At 41.3% G+C, this 19563-nt stretch overlaps 1 protein-coding gene across 4 annotated transcripts; it reads right to left on the bottom strand.

The window, feature by feature from the left end:
- Positions 1-1697: 1697 nt before the first annotated feature.
- Positions 1698-17220, bottom strand: SSBP1 (single stranded DNA binding protein 1). Of its 4 annotated transcripts, none has more exons than XM_080818960.1 (8): positions 17120-17220; positions 16385-16451; positions 14396-14456; positions 13679-13819; positions 13368-13455; positions 11841-11929; positions 7619-7692; positions 1698-2009 (listed from the first exon to the last, which is right to left on the bottom strand). In XM_080818960.1, exons 2-7 carry the CDS (start codon positions 16406-16408, stop codon positions 7649-7651), a joined length of 447 nt encoding a protein of 148 aa, XP_080675086.1. In that variant the 5' UTR covers positions 16409-16451; positions 17120-17220; the 3' UTR covers positions 1698-2009; positions 7619-7648. The 4 variants fall into 4 exon arrangements, with proteins under 4 accessions (XP_080675086.1, XP_080675088.1, XP_080675087.1 ...); XM_080818962.1 differs by having other exon boundaries at positions 16957-17171; XM_080818961.1 differs by lacking the exon at positions 1698-2009 and having other exon boundaries at positions 7530-7692.
- Positions 17221-19563: the final 2343 nt, after the last annotated feature.

Raw genomic sequence — 19563 nt, 5'->3', positions numbered from 1 at the left:
ATACATGGTCTGCTTCTGGGTTCTCTATTCTATACCACTGTTCTGTTTATTCCTGCATCCACAGTACAGTTCTTTTATCAGTATAGCTTTAATTTTTAAAAAAGTCTCGCCAACGGACAAAGCAAGTCCCCAATCTCATTCTTCCTCTTTAGGAGTACGTTGTCTGATCTTGGACCTTTGATTATCAATGCATTTTTAGAATCAACTTGTCCAGTTACCCAAAACTTCTGGGAATTTTTATTTGATCTATAACATCAACCTGGGGACAGTTGGTATCTTTACATTATTGATGCTTACAATAAACATGGTTTACCAAACCATTTAGTCTTTGAATGTATTTCAATAAGGTTTTATGTTCTCCATAGAGACCACACACTTGGAAGACTCCTTTAATTTTCTGATACTCTTGTATAAGGGCATCTTTGCTGTTGCTTGCAATTGACTTTTGTATACTGATCTTATCTCCAGCAACTTCTAATTATTCATCTACAGATTCTTTTCTGGTTTCTATGTAATCACAGCTTGTGTAACTTTCTTCCTGTCCATCTTAATACTTTTTCTTTCCTTCCCAACTATGCTTGCTAAAGCCTCAGCACGAGTTAGTTGTCAAAGAGAGGTAGTGATAAGACATCACTGCCTGCTCATTTTAAGAGAAATGCTCTTCTAATTCCGAGACTGCTTGAGCCACACCTTTAACACATACCCTTTGTTTTTATGTCCAAACCACAATGTCAAGATTAGCATGTCACCAGGGAATGCCCTTTCTTCAGTGTGTTGCCCACTTACTGCTCTAGTTTCAGTTTAGTTTAGAACTTGTCACTTGAGGAATTCCCTTTCATCTTATAAGACTGACGGTACAGACTGAACTGTGTCCACTCAAAATGCACATATAGAAACCCTAATCCCCAGTGTGACCATACTTGGAGACAGGACCTTTAAGACGATAAAGTGAAATGAGGTCATAAGGGTGGGGCCCTGACACAACAGGATCAGTGTCCTTATGAGAGACACCAGAGAGCTCACTCACTCACTGCCAGCAAAAATAGGTCATCACATGAGCACACAGCAAGACGGTGGCCACTTACAAGCCAGGAACACAGGCCTCACAAGCCTTACAAGAAACCAACCATGTAGGCACCCTGATGATCTTGGATATCTAGCCTCCAGAATTGCAAGAAAATGTCTGCTGTTTAAATCATCCAGTCTCTGGTATTTTGTTAAGCCCAAATGAAGAGATTCCCAAGGATACGATAGAAACTACATCATACTTAGCATCTGGTGGGACACCTCCTCACTCCAGATTACGTTGTCTGCTATACTGCCAGGAGAAGTATAAGGGTGGTACTTCTGTTTTTAATTTAAGCATTACTTTATTTAATAAGGGACTTTAAGGATCCTCGTTAGAGGCTTCAAGCAAAATTAGGTAATACTTACCTGCTTAAAAATTATGCTTATATTTACTCTTTTTAAGGCTAATTGCTAAAGTTTTGTGTACACAGTATGTCCCAGTCCCTCTCCAAATTTAGAATGAGACATAGGATAAAGTCTGAAGGACTGTGGCAGTAGAGGTAAGATTTTACTTCTGCTAGCAGGGGAAAGTCTTAGAAGAGAATTAGATAATGAATTCATTGTGTATATGAAGATAAAGAATGTGTGAATTAGTAAGAATGAGGTTTAACTGCAAAGCACAAAGAAGTGGCTTAAACAAGGCAGAGATTTATTTGTGTCTCCCAAAGAAGTCCAGAGATAAGACTGTCCAGGACTGGTATGGTGGTTCCATGGTCATCGCAGATCCCAGCTTCTTCTGTCTTCCATCCTGAAGATCGTCTCATAGTCCAAGGTGGCTGCTGGAGATCCAGCCATCATGTCCACATTTCAGACCAGAAAAAGCCAGGTGAGGGTCTGGAGAAGCACAAAGGATAAGCCTCCCAACAGAGTTAATCATTTAAGCAGTTTTCCTGGAAGCACCACCAAATGACTTCTGCTCACAGCCCCTTAGCAACTGTTAACTGCAAAGGAGAACAGAATGCAGTATTTCAGCTGTGCACACTGTCACCTCCAATAAAATATGGGCTCTGTAAATTAATGGGTTCAGTAGAAAGGATAATGGCTACTGGGTAGTGAATTAATCATGTTTCTTATTTTCCATATTTTGATGCTTGACATCTTGGAGCCTCCCAAACCCTGGGAGTAACTAACCCCTCCCAACATTAACTAATTCCTAGAAATAGTAAACACTTGCCCATGAGCAAGTCTTTAATACACAAACCAACCAATCCCGATTTCATACCCACCATTAGCCTCCTTTTATCCTGCAGTCCAGAAAACTATCCTCTGCCCAAAATCACCAAGTACCTGACAACAAGGGACCACCCCTATTTCCCAAAGCCTGGTGAAAATTATTCTATCCCACAAAAACCACAATAAAAGGTCTGGTGCACACTTTCCCCTCATTCCTTCTGCCTTCTGGCCTACACTGGTGCATCCCCATGTGGTTCAAATGCTGTGGCACGAGACCTCCTCCTGAGAACTATAACAAACTCTTCTTTCAAGACAACTGTCTTCATGTCCGTCATCTTGCCACACCTGATTAACTCCCTGGTACACTGTAAAACTGGTAAGCAACTGGAAATCTTTCCCATAATACGGTTTTCCACAACAGAAAGCTGTAATCCTGGCAACATTTGTTATGCTGTCTCACAAAATGTGCTTCAAAAGTGTTTGGCAGAAGAAAAAAAGTCACTCTTGTCTTGACTGCTCTTCTGAGCTCCACTCATTGACAGCAAATATAAGCTAGGGACTTTATGATTAAACTATGTCCAAAACTACTCCTGATCTTTCCTTTCCTCAAATCGGCTCCCACATTCACGTTCCTTAGTCTCAGAAACAAAACATCCACACACCTGCTCAAGCAGCTTCAGAATTCTCTCTTCACGGCCTTTTCTCTTACCGCCAGCACCTACTCGGTCCCTAGCACACCCTGGGCAGAGCTACATGTTCTTCTCCTACTCAGTATTCCTCACCCAGAGTCCATAACGGGATCTGGCACGCGACTGTTGCACATTCCCCTCGTGTCACCTATAGTCCCCACTCGGCTGACCTTTCTAGGCTCCTTCAGTAGCTTCCTAATTGCTGACAGGCTTTCTCCCTTCTAGCCCTGTTCTATTTATCCCTATATCTAGGCCTGTACACACGCATGGTACAAAGCAGGTGCCCAACTGACTTTTGAATTTAAAAACATACCCAGATTATCTGTAAATAGCCGTGGAAGATTAAAAGCAAACCAAAAAACACTAACGCAAACTATGTTCTCAGTAACCCACGGACATTAACAACAGCAGCAAAGGCCAAGTACGATAACCTAAAGTTAGTAAGTATCCTATGAGACTTGGGGAGATGGGCATGGGGACCAAAGAGATAACACCTTGTTTAAAATAACTACAGCTAGAATAATAATGGCCAGTAGTACCGAGCACTTGATTCGGTTAATATGCACTATGTAAGTTATACGCATTATTCATTGCTCACAGCAGGCCTATGAAGTAGGGCCACTATTTTCCCTGTTTTATTCACAGAAAAACAAAACGACAAAAAATCCAACACAGGGAAAAGTTAAGAAACTGAGCAGAGGCCCCTCAGCTGGTAAGTGGAGCAGATCCAGGCTGTCTGACTACACAGCCTCAACTGAACTACCACGGAGAAGCCACCTTTTATCCAAACAGCAGGTGTAGCAGGAAAGCTACAAAATTACAGTGTACACCTGTACGGACAAACACCATCCCAAGGTCCCAAAGCATGGCAGAGAGCAAATGGATGGAGAATAAAGAGACAAAAGGCGAAATGTCATTATCGTGGCTGCATGATTTGGACAGCCTAAACAGCTACACACCATCCCAGCACAGGCTGTGGGAACAGCACAAAAGCAAATTTAGTCGTGAGAAAGGACTGCAGCGCTGCTGACACCTGCCAAAAGTCTCATTCTCTAAGAAGTGAGCCTGTCAAATTCCTGAGCAATCTTGCTGACAATTTCCACCCTCGGCGGGAAGGAAACAAGGGGAGGAGCAGACACCGTGAACCTATTTTAACCAGTAAAGAAAACTGCTGGATAACAAGGAAGCAAGAAAAATAGGTGAAGATAACTTGGTAAAGAGATTAACTGCAACTTTCCTGTAGATCATCAGACTGAAAATGAGAAAGAATGAAGAGGCAGAGGTATTTCTCCCTCGCTCCCAATTCTATCCCAACCAAAACCGTTTATGTACTGCAACTCCCAGTGTGACTTCGATGCACCCCGAATGGTCAAAGTTATCTGTGGGGGGTTCTGAACAGCAGGGCCAATGGAAGAGGGAGACAATGGGAAGCAGACAGTAGGCAGAAAGCAAAACGCGAGCTTCACATACCTAAACTCACACTCCCAGTGTGCCTGATAAGCTGCATCACTCTGACATGTTACTTAACCTCTCAGTTTCACATTTCCTCCCCTGTAAAATCAGGATAATACCACCTTCTTAGGAATAAGTTAAATGAGGCAACAATAAAAAGCCCTGAGCTCAGGGCCTAGCATCTGTTAAGTACAGAATAAAGGTCAGGCATTAATATGGTAATTACTACCTTGCAAGTGATGTCTCTATAACTCGTTAACTTTTCTACAATGATTTGCTTGCTGCTGCTCCCACCAAGCTTCCTAGCATATAAACCAAACCCTGACAAAAAAATAAGTAAAGTGATTCTGCCCTCATTTTCATGTCAGTATTTCAGTGCAATCCAACGTGCTGACATTTAGAAAGCCCTGCAACGGCACTGTGCTAGGCTAAGCTGGATGGGGATGAACGGGTAGTTTTGAGTAAAAGACAACCCTGCCTTCAAAAACTGCCTGGTCTCTTTCGGAAATAGAGAAACCACCAGTAATTTATCCTGAATTGCAGAGGTTAGGCTGTAACCCAGTTGACAATGACAAGTAATCCCCAAAACAGCCACAAAAACACATCTTTGGTGTTTTGGGATGTCTTTGGATTCGCGGTCCAGTAATTTTTAAGAACTGAATGACTCTTTGAGAATTGTGTTGGCAACAAATGGTGGATATCATACGGGTTGGTCTTTAAAGCCCGTTATTCTGGGTTACATACGTGTATTAAGAGAAACACAAAAGAAAAAGAAGGAAAAAAGGTGAATGACGTCTCTAAGCATGTAGTACTAAGATGCAGAAGACGGGCATTGACACGCGAGAGGCTCTCTTGCTCTTCTGCTCACCTCCAGGAAAAGCGGCAGTACTAGCTGAAGGCCGATCAGAAGTGCAAGACTGGCCTGGAAATAATGGAAAGATTTTTTCCCCAAAGTGAAAACTTTTGTTTTTTCTTAATATAAAATAATGTATGTTCAATGCTTTAAAAGAAATAAAATACGTAAAAGTGCAAAAAAAGTAAGGAAAACCACACATAATCCCCCCACCGAGAGATCATCACAACCGTTTGAGGTTTCTCCACCCAGACATTTCTAAACATATACTTTTATCAATTACTTTTTTTTCAAAAGTAGGGTAACACCACATGCTGTTTGATACTTTTTCTCCCACGCTTCTACGTATCATACTCAACTTTCCACCTAACATAGAATCCCAGTATCAAAGTCGAAGGACAGTTTCCCACAGGTATATTCCCTGATACCATAACAACATGAAAAAGGGAATGCGAGGCACAAGACGTGGCCCAGGAGACCCCCGCCGACTCTTCCCACCGCCAACCTCCCACACGTCCTCCAAGACCAGTTTGGGAGGGGTGCACAGTTTCTCAGCACAGGGGGCCGCCCAGATGGGAAGGGCACAGCTGTGCTCCTCAGGTCCGCAGCACCATGCGCACACGGAGGCTCTGCGCTGAGTACCCAACTCTGAAAGCCCCGCTGCCCAACCTCGGGGCCCGTCAGGTAAGCTCCAGCAGAATGAGCAGAAGCCTGAGGCTCACGGGGGTCCTGCAGGCCGCGCCTTTCTGCCCCTGCGCCCCAGACGCGGAATTTCTTTGGGCTGGTCATTAAACTGTCTCATTCACCATATTACCTGCCCAAAGCACACTACTTGAACAGGAATACTAACGTGCATCACTTCTCACACCTTTAAGGAGTAGAAAAGTAGCTTTTCTAAGAAAGAGTGGCCCAAAGATCAATTTTATCTATTTTACATTTTGCTTGAGGAATGTGGCACAGAAGAGTGAGGATTATGTCACCAGTCTGAACAGAGAACGTCAGGGAGCAGAGTTAACATAGTGATTAATGGTCCCAGCGGCAGGAAAAAAAGGACAGCCGAGAGGAGAGAATGGCAACCACTGTTCTACTATTCCTGGGCAGGAACAAGGTAAAGCTAAGGAACCCCACCTTTCTTTGACCAAAGTGCACTGTAAGTACAAAACACTGCTCAGTGCGGGTCCGCAGTGCAGCATGTGAACTGGGAAACCCCAGACAGTCCAGATCTCAGGCGGTGCAGACAAGACACGCCGTCTGGGGCACACGTACACGGGCTGGATCGGAGGCAAAGCCGGAGGCCAGGTGGCCTAGACAGAGTGAGGGACTTCTGTCATCGGACCCGGACACCAGGCTCAGCGGCAGCCAAGTCTGAACTGTGGCCAACCAGCAGGCAGACCCGTGCAGATCTGGTGCAGACCTGAACAGTACAAGACACACTGAAAAACTCAAGTTCATTTTATGTAGTATTTATTAGAAAATCACTCTTAATCTGTAATTTCCAGAATCTTATCATGAAAGTAACTGTGTGTACACGATGTGTATGTACACCACGGGCCCATGTGGAAAAATAAAAGGAAAATGTCATTCCTGAGGCTCTAACCTAGGGAGGCAATGTGAAAGGTGGTTTGGGGAACCCCCAAGTTCTGGATGAGACTAAAGGATAACAATGAGGCTTAGAAAGATAGAAAACAGTGGAACCAGAGCCCCTGAGGCATCACCTGGAGATGAACTATTTCACCCCTCCTTATTATTTTAGGTTTTTACTGCTGATAAAATCTATTTCATGAACGCTACTAGTGAAATTTGCCCAAAAACAAAAGAGGAGAAGAAGGTAGGTTAGTCTTGACACTCTCTAGGTTAGATACCAACCACTGTTCAGCAACCCCTTCCAGTTTGGGCTAAAGCTTAATATCCCATTGGGATCATTCATCTGTCACCATTTATCGAGTATTCTGTGCCAAGTCCTGGTTAAGGGGCAGGTAAACAGAGAAGATACAGTCCCTGCCATCTAGTTTATAGAGCAAACAGTAAGAAAATCGTTATTCACAACCATGGGATAAATGCCTGCCATACAGTGAAGCTTGACAAATACTCAGTGGCTGAATCAACACTATAGAAGTGTGCACCAAAAAAAGGGGGCATCCCAAAGGACACTTAGCCCTTTGCTCTAACACAGATGAACCTGACAGCTCACTCTTTTGTACACTTGTACACAGAAACCATCCTTAAAAGAATAAACAATTAGCTACAAAGGCCTATGAGACAAAAAGGGGAGGGGGAGTAAGAGTCATGAGAAGTCTTATCATTCATTTTATATAAAATAATATTTTAATTCTTGTCCTTAGGACCTATAAAGGCTATACACGATTTGGAAATGAGACTGTACCAAACAATGGCCAAAGGAGACTCGTCCACTCTATGCCTTCTCTTTGGTCTGGTCACTCAGAAATATAATGTTATCTGTAAAGAAACCAAATCATAAGTATTATTTTCAGAACTCTTTCTCATTTAATCGTTCCCCTATGACACATACTTTAGTACTGTTATCTAACAGGATTTTAGAAAAATTCCCAAAATGTGAACTAAGTCCTGCTATGTTCATGAGAGGCATATATACAAGAGGCACCAAAGGAGCTAAAAGTTGGGCTTCAGCGACGTGACAACTGAGACCTTGCAGAAAAAGTGTGGTATTTCTTGTCTTCCCTGAAAACAATTACAACTGCTCAGCAATAACTTCCTACAAAAGAACTAGTCACAAATTTCAGTGCCTGCAGTGCTCAGATAGATGCCATGAAAGCAGGCAGCACGTCCTCACACAGAAGAGGGACCAGACATAACGTTCCCCGCACTGGAGGTATGGAGAAAGGAAGGGGTCCAACATATGGCCCTGTCAGCAAAGACAAACTGACCATGTCTTTAAGTAGGCTGTAACACTCACACAGAAGACACTCTATTTTTAAATTTTAAGACAGACTGACTTTTTACACTCATTCTTGGGAAATTTCTTACTAATCAATACTATAGAGAGAGCATTTTCAAACAAGATCAGACACTGCACTTAAAATGTTGTGTCCCCCCCCAAAAAAAAAGTTGTCCCAGATGGAGTTAATTTAGGAGAACCAAAGGAAAAGAAGTACTTTCTGTATAACTTGAAAAAAATCCAGATTCTTGTAACTTCATAATTATTTTAAAAAGTGGTTATTACAGTATTTACAAATACAGTCTTCTAAAAACAGAGTATTGGCAACAGTGCCATCCACTGGTGGTTACTTTTACATTAAAGACAGGGATCCCTAGGAGGAAAAAAATGACCAAACAACCGAATTTAAACTCTATTTCTGAGCACTGGGTGTTATATAGTAACTACTGAATCATTGAACACCACATCAAAAACTAATCATGTACTATATGTTGGTTGATTGAAGAAAAAAACAACAATAAAATCTATTTCTTTCAATTCAAATGTCACTAAAGATCTCTTCATTTTTACTACTGACCATAAATCTGTTAATTACTCAATTAACTCACCCATGCTGTGAATAATAGTGACAAGAAGAAAACAAAATGACAGATAAACTGAACTACTTCTATTTAGTGGCTGGCTTGGTTCAGAACAATTCATACAACCCAAAGTTTGCCCATACTTTTGGTTTATAGTGGAATATCAAGTGTTAAAAGCTTCATAAATACCTAATTGATAGAGATTTAGAAATGCCCACTTTTTTTTTTAAAGATTTTATTTATTTATTCGACAGACAGAGATCACAAGGAGGCAGGGAGGCAGGCAGAGAGAGAGGGGGAAGCAGGCTCCCCGCTGAGCAGAGAGCCCGATGCAGGGCCTGATCCCAGGACCAATCCCGGGACCATGACCTGAGCAGAAGGCAGAGGCTTTAACCCACTGAGCCATCAAGGCACCCAGAAATGCCAACTTTTTTTACTGGAAAGTTTGACTTTCCACTGCTGAACTCATAGGTGTAGTCCTATGCCCCACAGAGGTCTACAAAAAAATTTTTGAATAGACAGAGATCTCTGGAGACATGGCCCAAGGAAGAAGAGCGTGCAGAAATGAAATACTGTCAAGACACCCAAGAATTAGGAAATCAAAATGGTCAGACAGGACCTCATCTAAGATCTGATAATGAGGGTAGAAAGATAACTATGTTGGTTTTCAAGATCAATATACCTCAGAGAAACCACAAGAAATTATGTTTTTTATTATTTACAACAAATTATAGTTTATCAATAGGGTAGAATGGTTAAGACATGAACTCTGGAGCAAGGTGAAAAAGAAAGGTAAAAGGAAAATCTGCCAATTAAGAGACTTAAGTTCTCAGCGGTCTGGCCTCCGGAATTGTGAGGAAATAAATTTTCTCATAAGAATAAGAGACTTGGGAGCACCTGGGTGGCTCAGTGGGTTAAGCGTCTGTCTTTGGCTCAGGTCATGATCCTGGGGTCCTGGGATCGAACCCCACGTTGGGCTCTGCTCAGCAGGGAGTCTTCTTCCCCCTCTCTCTCTGCCTACCTCTCTGCCTACTTGTGAGCTCTGTCAAATAAATAAGTAAAATCTAAAAAAAAAAAAAAAAAAAAGATTAAGAGACTTAAGATACATATAAACCATGTAAGATAACCTATGGACTTGCATTTATGAAGCAATCAAAGAAATTTAAACATTGTGATATCTGGTGAAAAAAAACAATTAATAATATCCTAATATTAAGTGTGATAATAGCACTGTAGTTACACTTTAAATAGGAATCCTTATCTTTCAGAAATACCTACTGAAAGTATTTATGAATGAAATAATATAATGTCTGGGAATTCACTAGAAAATAATCCAAATGGAGGAAAAGTAGGCTGGGGAAACAGAAGAAATAATATTGGCCATCAGTTGATAATTGTTGAAGCTAAATGACAGAAGATTTTTTTTCCACTTTTCTATGTTTGTGTATGTTTGACATTTTCAATAATTAAAAAAAATAATTTTTAAAAGATACCCAATTTTGGCATATCTCAGAAGTACATAAACACTTGAGACATTACTTTCTTTCATTTCTATGTACTTACTCATCCAAAAGGTTTCTCAGTGTTTACATCCATAAAAACTAATAACAGAATCAATGTTTAACCATTATTTTGTCTTGGGGCACCTCGGTAGCTCAGTGCGTTAAGCATCTGCCTTCAGCTCAGGTCATGATCCTAGGGCGGGTTCCCTGCTCAGCGGGAAGCCTGCTTCTCCCTCTCCCACTTGCCCTGCTTGTATTCCCTCACTTGCTCCCTCTCTAATAAATAAAATCTTTAACAGTTGTCTTATTTTTTTTTTTTAAGATTTTATTTATTTATTTTTCAGAGAGAGTGAGCACAGGCAGACAGAGTGGCAGGCAGAGGCAGGGGGAGAAGCAGGCTCCCTGCTGAGCAAGGAGCCCGATGCGGGACTCAATCCCAGGACGCTGGGATCACGACCTGAGCCGAAGGCGTCCCAACAGTTGTCTTATTTTAACAATTTATTGAAGAGTTAAAAAGGAGCACTTCTCTCATAAAAGATGAATTTCCAATACAATTTCAGTTTTCAAATTTATATATTAAAATTGCTTTGGTATTTTATGTTTTAAAAACAACTATAATGATAACTCAATCAAAAGAAAATGTAACATTTATAGCCTTAACATCACAGAATTTTCAAAAATATTTTTAAATTTAAAAATAATTTTATTTTTAAATAAAATTTTATTCAAAATAAAATTTCAAATAAAATTTAAAAAAATAACTTTTAATTTGCGTATGTATTTATGTTATAAAAATAATAGGATGAATAATAAAATATTCTTATTTATACAATATGTATTAAGTTACATTTCTTAGGAGAAAATGGAAAAACAAGTTCAGAGAAAAAGAAACAACATAAAACTTCCAAATGTTGAAGAGCTTGTTCATGTATTTTTTTCAAGGATGATGGGTATCAAATTGCTACGGGATTTACATCCATTAATACATTTCAGAGTAACAATCCCGTATTGAAAAAATTTTCATGTCAACTTAAATATGTCCAAAGGGCTCCTTTTGTTTCAAAATTCTTGTAGAATTTTCACAGAAGTTTGAAAACTCAGCTCTGGGAGGTATCTCTGGGAGGTGTCTTCCTGACCTTCCTTAAACTTTGTGTGTCTATGTTTTCTACATTGTTTCGCATTTTGTCTAACGAGAACGGGAACTTAAAATCATCCTGTAAGGACCAACCCGGCAGTGACTAAACCTGCACAAATGTCTAATGCCACTCACAGTAGAGTAACTCTATCTTGGCACAGGCTTCTGCCCGTTTAGGCCATGTCCTTAAAGACGTTAAAGTTCTTCTCACTTCAAACAGCTAAGTACTGACGCAGACACTACTCAGAAGTTACCTGTGAAATGAAACTGAGTACAGAGACAACGTTCTGCACGACCAGAACACAGACACTCAGAGCAAACCCACAAACCACACTCCCAGCGCTCACGGTGAGCTGCCTGACAATTGCAGCATCAGTACTCAAAGCCTCCATTCAAGTTACTGACAACAAGCCAAGCTTTTAAAAAAGGGAAGGGGGTGCAGGGAATCGCTATTATCACAAGGTTCTTACCAGCTATGATCGTTGTTGCTTGCCGCCTCACGTTATTTTTATCTGTGTATTCACCATAGTCTACTTTCCCTTCTACATAGATTCGGGACCTGATAAAAATAAAATTTACAGTTTTCAGCCTGGAGATTGTCATCTGCTTTACGAGACAGTCCGGTGAGAGGCAGTAACAAGTACACACGAAGGATGAAACAGAGAATCAGGCATAATCTCATTTTTGCTACCACATCTCAAAGTTCAACATTAGGAGTACTAAGGGTACTGAAACAGGACGTCCACACGGACTTGACACATACAGCTCTCAGCCTTGAGCTGCCAGCAGTCCTCAAAGATGTTTAAAAAAAAAAAAAAAAAAAAGTGACTTTAAGACCACAAATTGGAAGAGCAATGTCGTAGGATCCTTTCAATCTCTAGGACTGATTTCCAACATTTCCCGCCACTTTGATTCTGGACTCCCTAAAAGACTTGCTGATTTTCACTTATTGTCCAATTCCTTCCCATAGGTTCATGAACTTATTCTCAAGGGACTTAGATTATTAAAATTCAAAACAGGTATTCAGCTCAGTATTTCACTTAGCGTTAATTATTAAGACTATCTCTGCACCGTTTAGAAGGCTGAACTACAAGACAACCATAGCTGATTTTAAAGGGTAGAAAATGCATGCTGGCAACATTTTCAGAGTCTACCATCACCAAAAAACAGAAAGTAGACAAAGCTAATGAAATGATTGTAGGCCAAAGGGAATACACACAGCAATCCATGGGTGATACTGCATACAGATACTTTTCTTGAAATTTCCTGTATTTATGTGTGCGTAAATGCAAATTCATACAAACATACATACATACTGGACAATGGAAATACATATTAAAAAAAGGCATGCAGTTATTAAAAAGAAACAAATTTTAGTTTTTCTTGAAATTGTTTTTCAGGAAGTATACTTCATTTCTATGAAACAAGTACATTTCTAAATATATTAACCATGAATATAATTGTAGTTCAGCACACCCTTTCGTCCTACTGTAGGTTTGGAAAAGACAATTTTTATTTATAATTAATCCAAGCATCCCAAAAGGGAACTATTAAGCCGACATAAAATTATCAAACTTAGCATAAGTGCTGTCAACACTGCCATACCTCACTGAGTCAGACTTCAGACACTCCAGGTCCTGTGCTAAGGGCCCCATGTAGATGCCAAGAGGCGACATGAGAACCCCTAAAAGCATGTGTTACACTTCCTCACATGGCACTCAGTACACTCTGCCTTCTCTCTTGCCTCATCTGCTTCTATTTATGTACACTCCTTATTTGTCCTAAACTGTAAATTCTTAGAAAGCGAAACCATGTTTTATAGATCTCTGCATTAGTCATACATGGCAATACCCCAGGCATATAGTAGCAAGCTGTGAACAAGTATCTCAAGTTAACGGAGTAATTAGTAGGATAAAGGAGACAGGCATTCCCCGGGAACACTCCTGACCAGTTTTTTAAACCACTCAATCTATAAAATCCTTTCTTCCTCAACTTACCCCTTTTTCACATACTGGTATGCCACATCTCTGAGGCCTGGGCGGAATACTGATATCCTGTGCCATGTTGTCTTTTGACTGACATCACCTACATCACAAGAATAGGAAACGTGGTTATAAATGCCAGCACACAAAACCAACGCCAAAAGACAACATGCCCAGCAAAACCAACGTCACAATTTCTGAGAGAAAGGAACAGTACTAGAGAAGAAAGATTCTTTCTAAAAGTAGCTCATCTCTAGTCGACTAACTGAGAATAAAAACGTCTCTTTATTGCTGATACGATGAAAACCCTAGGCTTTCATACTCACCCATCTGGTATGCTTCACTCTCCCCGGACCGCCACATCTCATTTGTCGCTAGAGAAAATATTGTGACTGGGTTTTTCCCTTCCACCTGTCTCATGACGGGGTCCTGACCCACTCGCCCCAGCAGCTGCACACGGTTCAGAGCTGAAATGCAGTGTGTAAATAAAATGAGATTTAGAGAAAGGTCCAGAAGGGGAAGAGCTACAAATACTACTTCAACCTCGATCTCAGCCTTAAACAGGTTCTAGAAGATCAGAGCTAAGTTGGGGCAAATAAGGGGAGGCTAGCAGGGAAAAGAAGGGAGAAAATATTCTTAAAGAAAGTACCCCCAAAACAAACATTAAGCTCTTTATCTTTAAAATACCTTTTTTTAAAAAAAAAAAACAAACCATATGGTTGAAAGGACAAATCTGAGATTTGAAAATCCTTACAAATATGAGTGAATATTTCTGTGAAAGAACAGCTTGCACAAACTTTCACTCCACTAGCCAAATAGCTGATGACCTTGGAAGACTGAGATAACCAAACAGGACTCAAGGAAATTCTTACAAGGCCCCTCAGCCTGATGGGATGAGGCCAAGAGCACAGAGGCAAACATGGGCCAAGGGCTTGAGGATTAATTACAACCCAACTAGTGCACCTCTTCTACAACACACTTAAGAATATTTGTACATTGCTACAAATAACATACTTTAAACTAGGAAATTAGCTACTACTTACATCTTTCAAGAACCAAGCTGGTAGCTACTTCAGACTCATGTCTTACAAACTGATGAAATACCTAAAGTAGAACAAATGAGTAAAATGGCTTTAATTTGAGAGGAAAGGTAAACCCAACAGAAGACCTGCTCGCACTCGGTCACCATCAATCAAGTCAGCGGCTCCTACAGCACACGCCCCCAGAGGACTAGCAGTGCATGTCACATGTTCCCCCTCACAGCACCACGAGGACCACGGAAACGCTTGAGGGCCCTGAGGGCCGACTACTCCAGAAGCCCAAGGGTACCATGTCCTAGACGGCATGCCCAGGAAGGTTAATTTAGAATCCTTCTTTTTTGGCAGCCCTCCTGATTATGGTGCTTCTGTGGCTGCATACAAAGGGTAAAGTCAAATATACGTCGGAAAAACTCATGCTTTAGATAGAGCAAAGGAAAAAGTCTCAGACAGACAAATCGGATTCTGATAAAGCACAAAAATAGGACAATTCAAGTCCATCTGTCAGTGGAAGGTAGTAAGTGACCCAAAACAGCAGCAATGATACAACAGCTATCATTACTGAACGCCAGCTAAGTGCTTTACCTCTTACAGATTAGAACTTGGAAGAAATCGATCAACTATGTAAAATTATCCCTACCTGAGAGACCAAAATAAAAATTTTAGACAGATTAACCTGCCCAAAATCCTACAAGAAATAACAGGCAAGTTGTGCCTAGAACCCAGGGCCATCTGACACCAAGGCTGCCACTTTTCCCACTGCCCTCTGCTGCCTCCTCGAAGACATTCTGTTCAAGGGCTCCTGCCGGGAGAAGAGCACACACCCCTGGGCACGTGGCTGGTTTCAGTGTTCAGAGAACTACTCGGTACATCAGAGAAGCGTGCGTCAAGTAGGTAGCACCGTTAATATAAAAAGCAGATGTCCACCAACCAAATGAACACCCGTTCCTGGGGCAGTGCAGACTACAGAACCCTATCACTACATTTTGGGACACGAGGTGGTTAAGAAGTAAAGATGGAGTTGCCACACGGTAAAGACTCAAACAAACTAGTACTGCTATCATGCTTCTCGAAAGGTCCTACTTGAAATACTCAGATGAGCCAAAGCTCCCAGGTCTCAGAATAATGGGTCTCATTTGGGAAACACAAAAATTAAGACCCACTAGAAAAGCAGAAATAGGGAAAGATTTTAACTGGGATGATTTTTAAAATTAAATTTTTAACTCTTGTATACATCTTTACACTGTAGTATTAAGACAGCAGTAATTCTTCTGTGTTCCAAATTCCAACACACCATACACCGAGAAAGGCTAGAACTATGCAGAGGTTAAAGGGGGATCCAAGAATACAGGGTTGATTCTACTGCAGACTGGGGGAGAGGAGAACTGGTTTCTGAGAGGAACTGATTCTTCCTCAGTCTTAACAGGTTGGGGAGTGAGAGAGGTGTTATAAAGAAAAAACTACAAACTCGGTGACCAAATGTAAGTGAGGAAAATGGGTGGTCTAGTCTGGGTGAAGGTAGGCTGGAGTGTCCGGAGAAATAAGGAGTCAGACTGGTGGGAGTGAGAAGGAATTCAGGACATCGTACGTTTGTGGTGACATGACGACTTCAGATGCACTCTTCAGGACAGGGAGATGCGAGGTGGAAGTCTGACCACAGACGACAGTCTGACCACAAGCCATAAAAAAACTACTGGAAATGATTCTTATAGTCTTTAGATCACTAAAGACATTAAATGCTAACTGATCTAAATGCAAGTAGCATGTTTTTTAAAACTATGACTCCCATTATACATGTAAGCTAGGAAATTTTTTTTTGTTTTAGTGAACATCATTTACACAAGTAAAATCTGTCCCAAATCCTCCCTATCAAATGAGTACACATAAAGCAGGTGGGCCCAAACGCCTTTTGCCTCTGCAGTCAAAAGCCTAAAGAAATCTGATCACTACAGCTGATCATCATGCATCTCAACACTAATAGGTAAAAGTGGTTACCTGTAATACAGGTCTTCGAAACATGGCTTCTATTTGCTTTTCCTACAATCTAGTCTTTGGTCTTCCCCTGGGGGGAAAAAAAGAGAGAGAGAGAGGGAGAAAGCACGATAAATAGTGTTTCTTAGAACATAAGCACAAATTCACTGACCCTAAATGTCTAACTGCATTCATAATTTTTACGCAGTCCACCTTGCGAACGAACAGAAACATCAACATCCCTGAGCATTTTACGAGGAATTCCCCCTCAAAAAAAAAAAAAGTGTATCTTTTTTATTCCCCTTGGCTTCCTCTTCCTCTGCCACATGCAAAAAACACTCTTTCTGATTTATGCCCATTTGCATTCCAGTCTTCTCAAATTTTATTAAAATGCAAGCCCCCTTAGAGCTGGGGCTCTCGTCTGATTTATTCACAGCCACATTCAATACTCCTAAGTTAGTTCCTAATACATGGTGACGATTCGATTAAGTATTACAATATCACCAAGAGACTTAAATCTGAAACCTGCTGCAAAAATTACAGCTTCCAAGCCCGTTAGCAAAGACCATGGAGATCCCAGGACTCCCCGGCCTCACCGCCGGGATGGGCGGGCGCCCTTTCTCAAAGGTGGCGGTCCTAACCAGCAACGTAAAGGGACTGGGAAGTGGCAGAAAACCCTGAAGTCCTCCGCACAGGTGAAAAGAGAAGGACCAAGACAAACACAGCACCACGTCCCGAGCCACTTAGAGCCGCACGCACACGTAGCGAGGAACTCCGGGCTCACTCCCTCCCTCGCCGAACGCTCGAGCCGGTTCAGCTTCGAGCTAGGCGAGCACTTCCGGATAGAGAGCGGACGCAAGCCTCGCGAGAGGAATAAGAAAACGGAAAGTCTTCAGCGTGCGCCGTAGAAATGCTCCGGCTGGCGCCGCGGGAAGCAAGCAACCATGATGGGATAGTTCCGGGAGCTTTTTTTTTTTCCCGGAGGGAGCGGAGAAGTCAACGCCGCCGAGCGGTGAGTGCTGCTGGTTTCAAGTTCCTAATGAAATGAAATTATTTGACAAGCTTCCCAGCCTGGACCAGGAGGGGGCGAGGTAGACGAAACAAAAGATAGCGGGGCCTCGGGGAAAGACTGGAAAGGTCCAGGCCTGCTTACGTAGTAGGGTTACCAGAAAAAGTAGGGCTGAGAGCGAAAAATTCAGGGGGTGCCAAAACATGTGGCAATCAAAATATTATTTTAGGAAGAATCAGGATACTATTTTAAGAATATATTCATTCAAAAAAATCTGTGAGGAACAAAAAATAAAAAATTTAACTAAGTGTAAGTTCTGAGCCATAGTGAATCCTGAGGCAAAAGGGAAAAATGAACGTTTTTACATACAGAAAAAGAAAAAAAAAAATTCCAGAACACTGAAGTGCTTGAATATCGAAAATTTGAAGAGAGGGTATATTAAAACTCACCACATTAAGTTTAAATATTTTATTTATACCAAAAACAAGTCACTGTAGTTTTACTTTCCTGGCTTTAATAGAAATAAATTGATCAGTAATTGCAAAAATCTAGCCTTTGCTTATTTCCAGTTGCAGGAATTGCCATTTCTGACCATTTTTCTTGACCAAGTTGCACTCTTACGTAGTTTTAATTAACCTCAGCTTGTTGATCTTATTTTATTTAAAATTCTGATGTGTTCTTCCTTGTGGATCTTTTCTTTAATTTTAATATTTTTTAAGTATTGCATTAAAGTGGCCTTGATCTTGATTGCTGTGTTTCTGGGTACCCCTTAGATTTTGCCTCATTCACCCTAATCTTGGCCCTGCTTAGCAAGAGGGTACTGGGGTCCCACAGGTTGCAGGATACAGGCCAGAGGCAGCCTCCACAGGCCCCTCCTCTGCTGGTCTTTGTCCTGTCCAACGTCTAGAAAAGGAGGGTACCCTCCAGCACATTCTAACAAGCACATCACCTTCTCCAAACCCTACTTACAGGGCTTCATTGGCCCATTTTTGCCCTTAAAGGAGAAAAACACAAACTACTTAACCTGGTCTCCAGTGCACACTTTAACCTGCTCCTAAAAGCCTGGCTTTCTAGTTGGTACATTCTAGACGCTTATCTCCCGTTTTACCTCTGCCTTCATGATGTTTAGCTCCTGAAACAGCGTGTTATTCTGCCTTCAGGCCTTGTACAGGTATCAATTGTCCCACACCCCACCAGCTATGTTATTACTGTCAGTGCCCTCCAATGATTTCCTGTTTAAGAATCGCACTTCTAGGGGCTCACTCCGTTAAGCATCTGACTCTTGGTTTAGTTTCAGGTCCTAAGCTCAGTATCCTGAGATCCAGCCCCACCTCAAGCTCCATGCTCAGCCCCCAGTCTGCTGGAGACGCTCTCGGTTTCTCCCTCCCTCCTCTTGGCTCCCTCCCTCTAAAATAAACAAAATCTTTTTTAAAAATTGCGTTAAAAAAAAATCTTCCTTCTACTTGAGCTGTTGACTTAAATGAAAAGCAAAATTCATCCTGTCCTCCAAAACCAATTTCCCCCTTTTAAGCTATTTGTTTATTTTAATAGTACCAAGATTATCCCAGACTTGAACTTTGGAATCATCTTTAAAACTTCTCCCTGATCACCTACATCCATTTATCCATATGCGCTCGGCCCTCAAAGTTATTTCATTATGCCACTGACCTCTCCCTCTTTCTATTTGCACATACTTCTGAGTGAGGAGTGTGGAAAGGGTTGGTTAAAATAAAAAAGCAGGGGCACTAGGGTGGCTCAGTCATTGAGTGCCTGCCTTCAGCTCAGGTCATGATCCCAGGGTCCTGGGATGGAGCCCAGCATCTGGCTCCCTGCTTGGCAGAAGCCTGCTTCTCCCTCTCCCTCTACTTGTGTTCCTCTCTCACTGTGTCTCTCTCTGTCAAATAAATAAAATCTTTAAAAATAAATAAATAAATAAGCAGAAAGTATGCCGATTGAAAACATCCTTGGGCAAACTCATAGCTTTATAAATAACACCTTAATCTAAATAAATAGCATCTTAAACTAATCTCAATTCTCAGACAAGAATTACTAATACACATGCTCCTTAGACTGTTGAAACAAATCACAAGTGCTACCTTACTTTTTCTTGACAAAAAAAAATTAAAATATACAAAATACGTAAACGTATAATGTCATGGAAGAACGGAATTGAAGCATTTTCTTATTACCTAGA

The sequence above is a fragment of the Martes martes genome, assembly GCF_963455335.1.
Source record: "Martes martes genome assembly, chromosome: 11".
Lineage (NCBI taxonomy): Eukaryota > Metazoa > Chordata > Mammalia > Carnivora > Mustelidae > Martes > Martes martes.
The sequence above is the reverse complement of the archived record's forward strand: the minus strand, read 5'-3'. Positions and strand labels throughout refer to the sequence as shown.

What these genes read in the sequence shown, in the direction of transcription:
- SSBP1 (XM_080818960.1), bottom strand. Translation starts at nt 16,408, where the DNA reads ATGTTTCGAAGACCTGTATTACAG. An exon ending in CAGCTTGGTTCTTGAAAGAT is followed by an intron (nt 13,820 to 14,395) that starts GTAAGTAGTAGC and finishes ACTGCATTTCAG; the next exon opens with CTCTGAACCGTGTGCAGCTG. An exon ending in TACCAGTATGTGAAAAAGGG is followed by an intron (nt 11,930 to 13,367) that starts GTAAGTTGAGGA and finishes TATTTTTATCAG; the next exon opens with GTCCCGAATCTATGTAGAAG.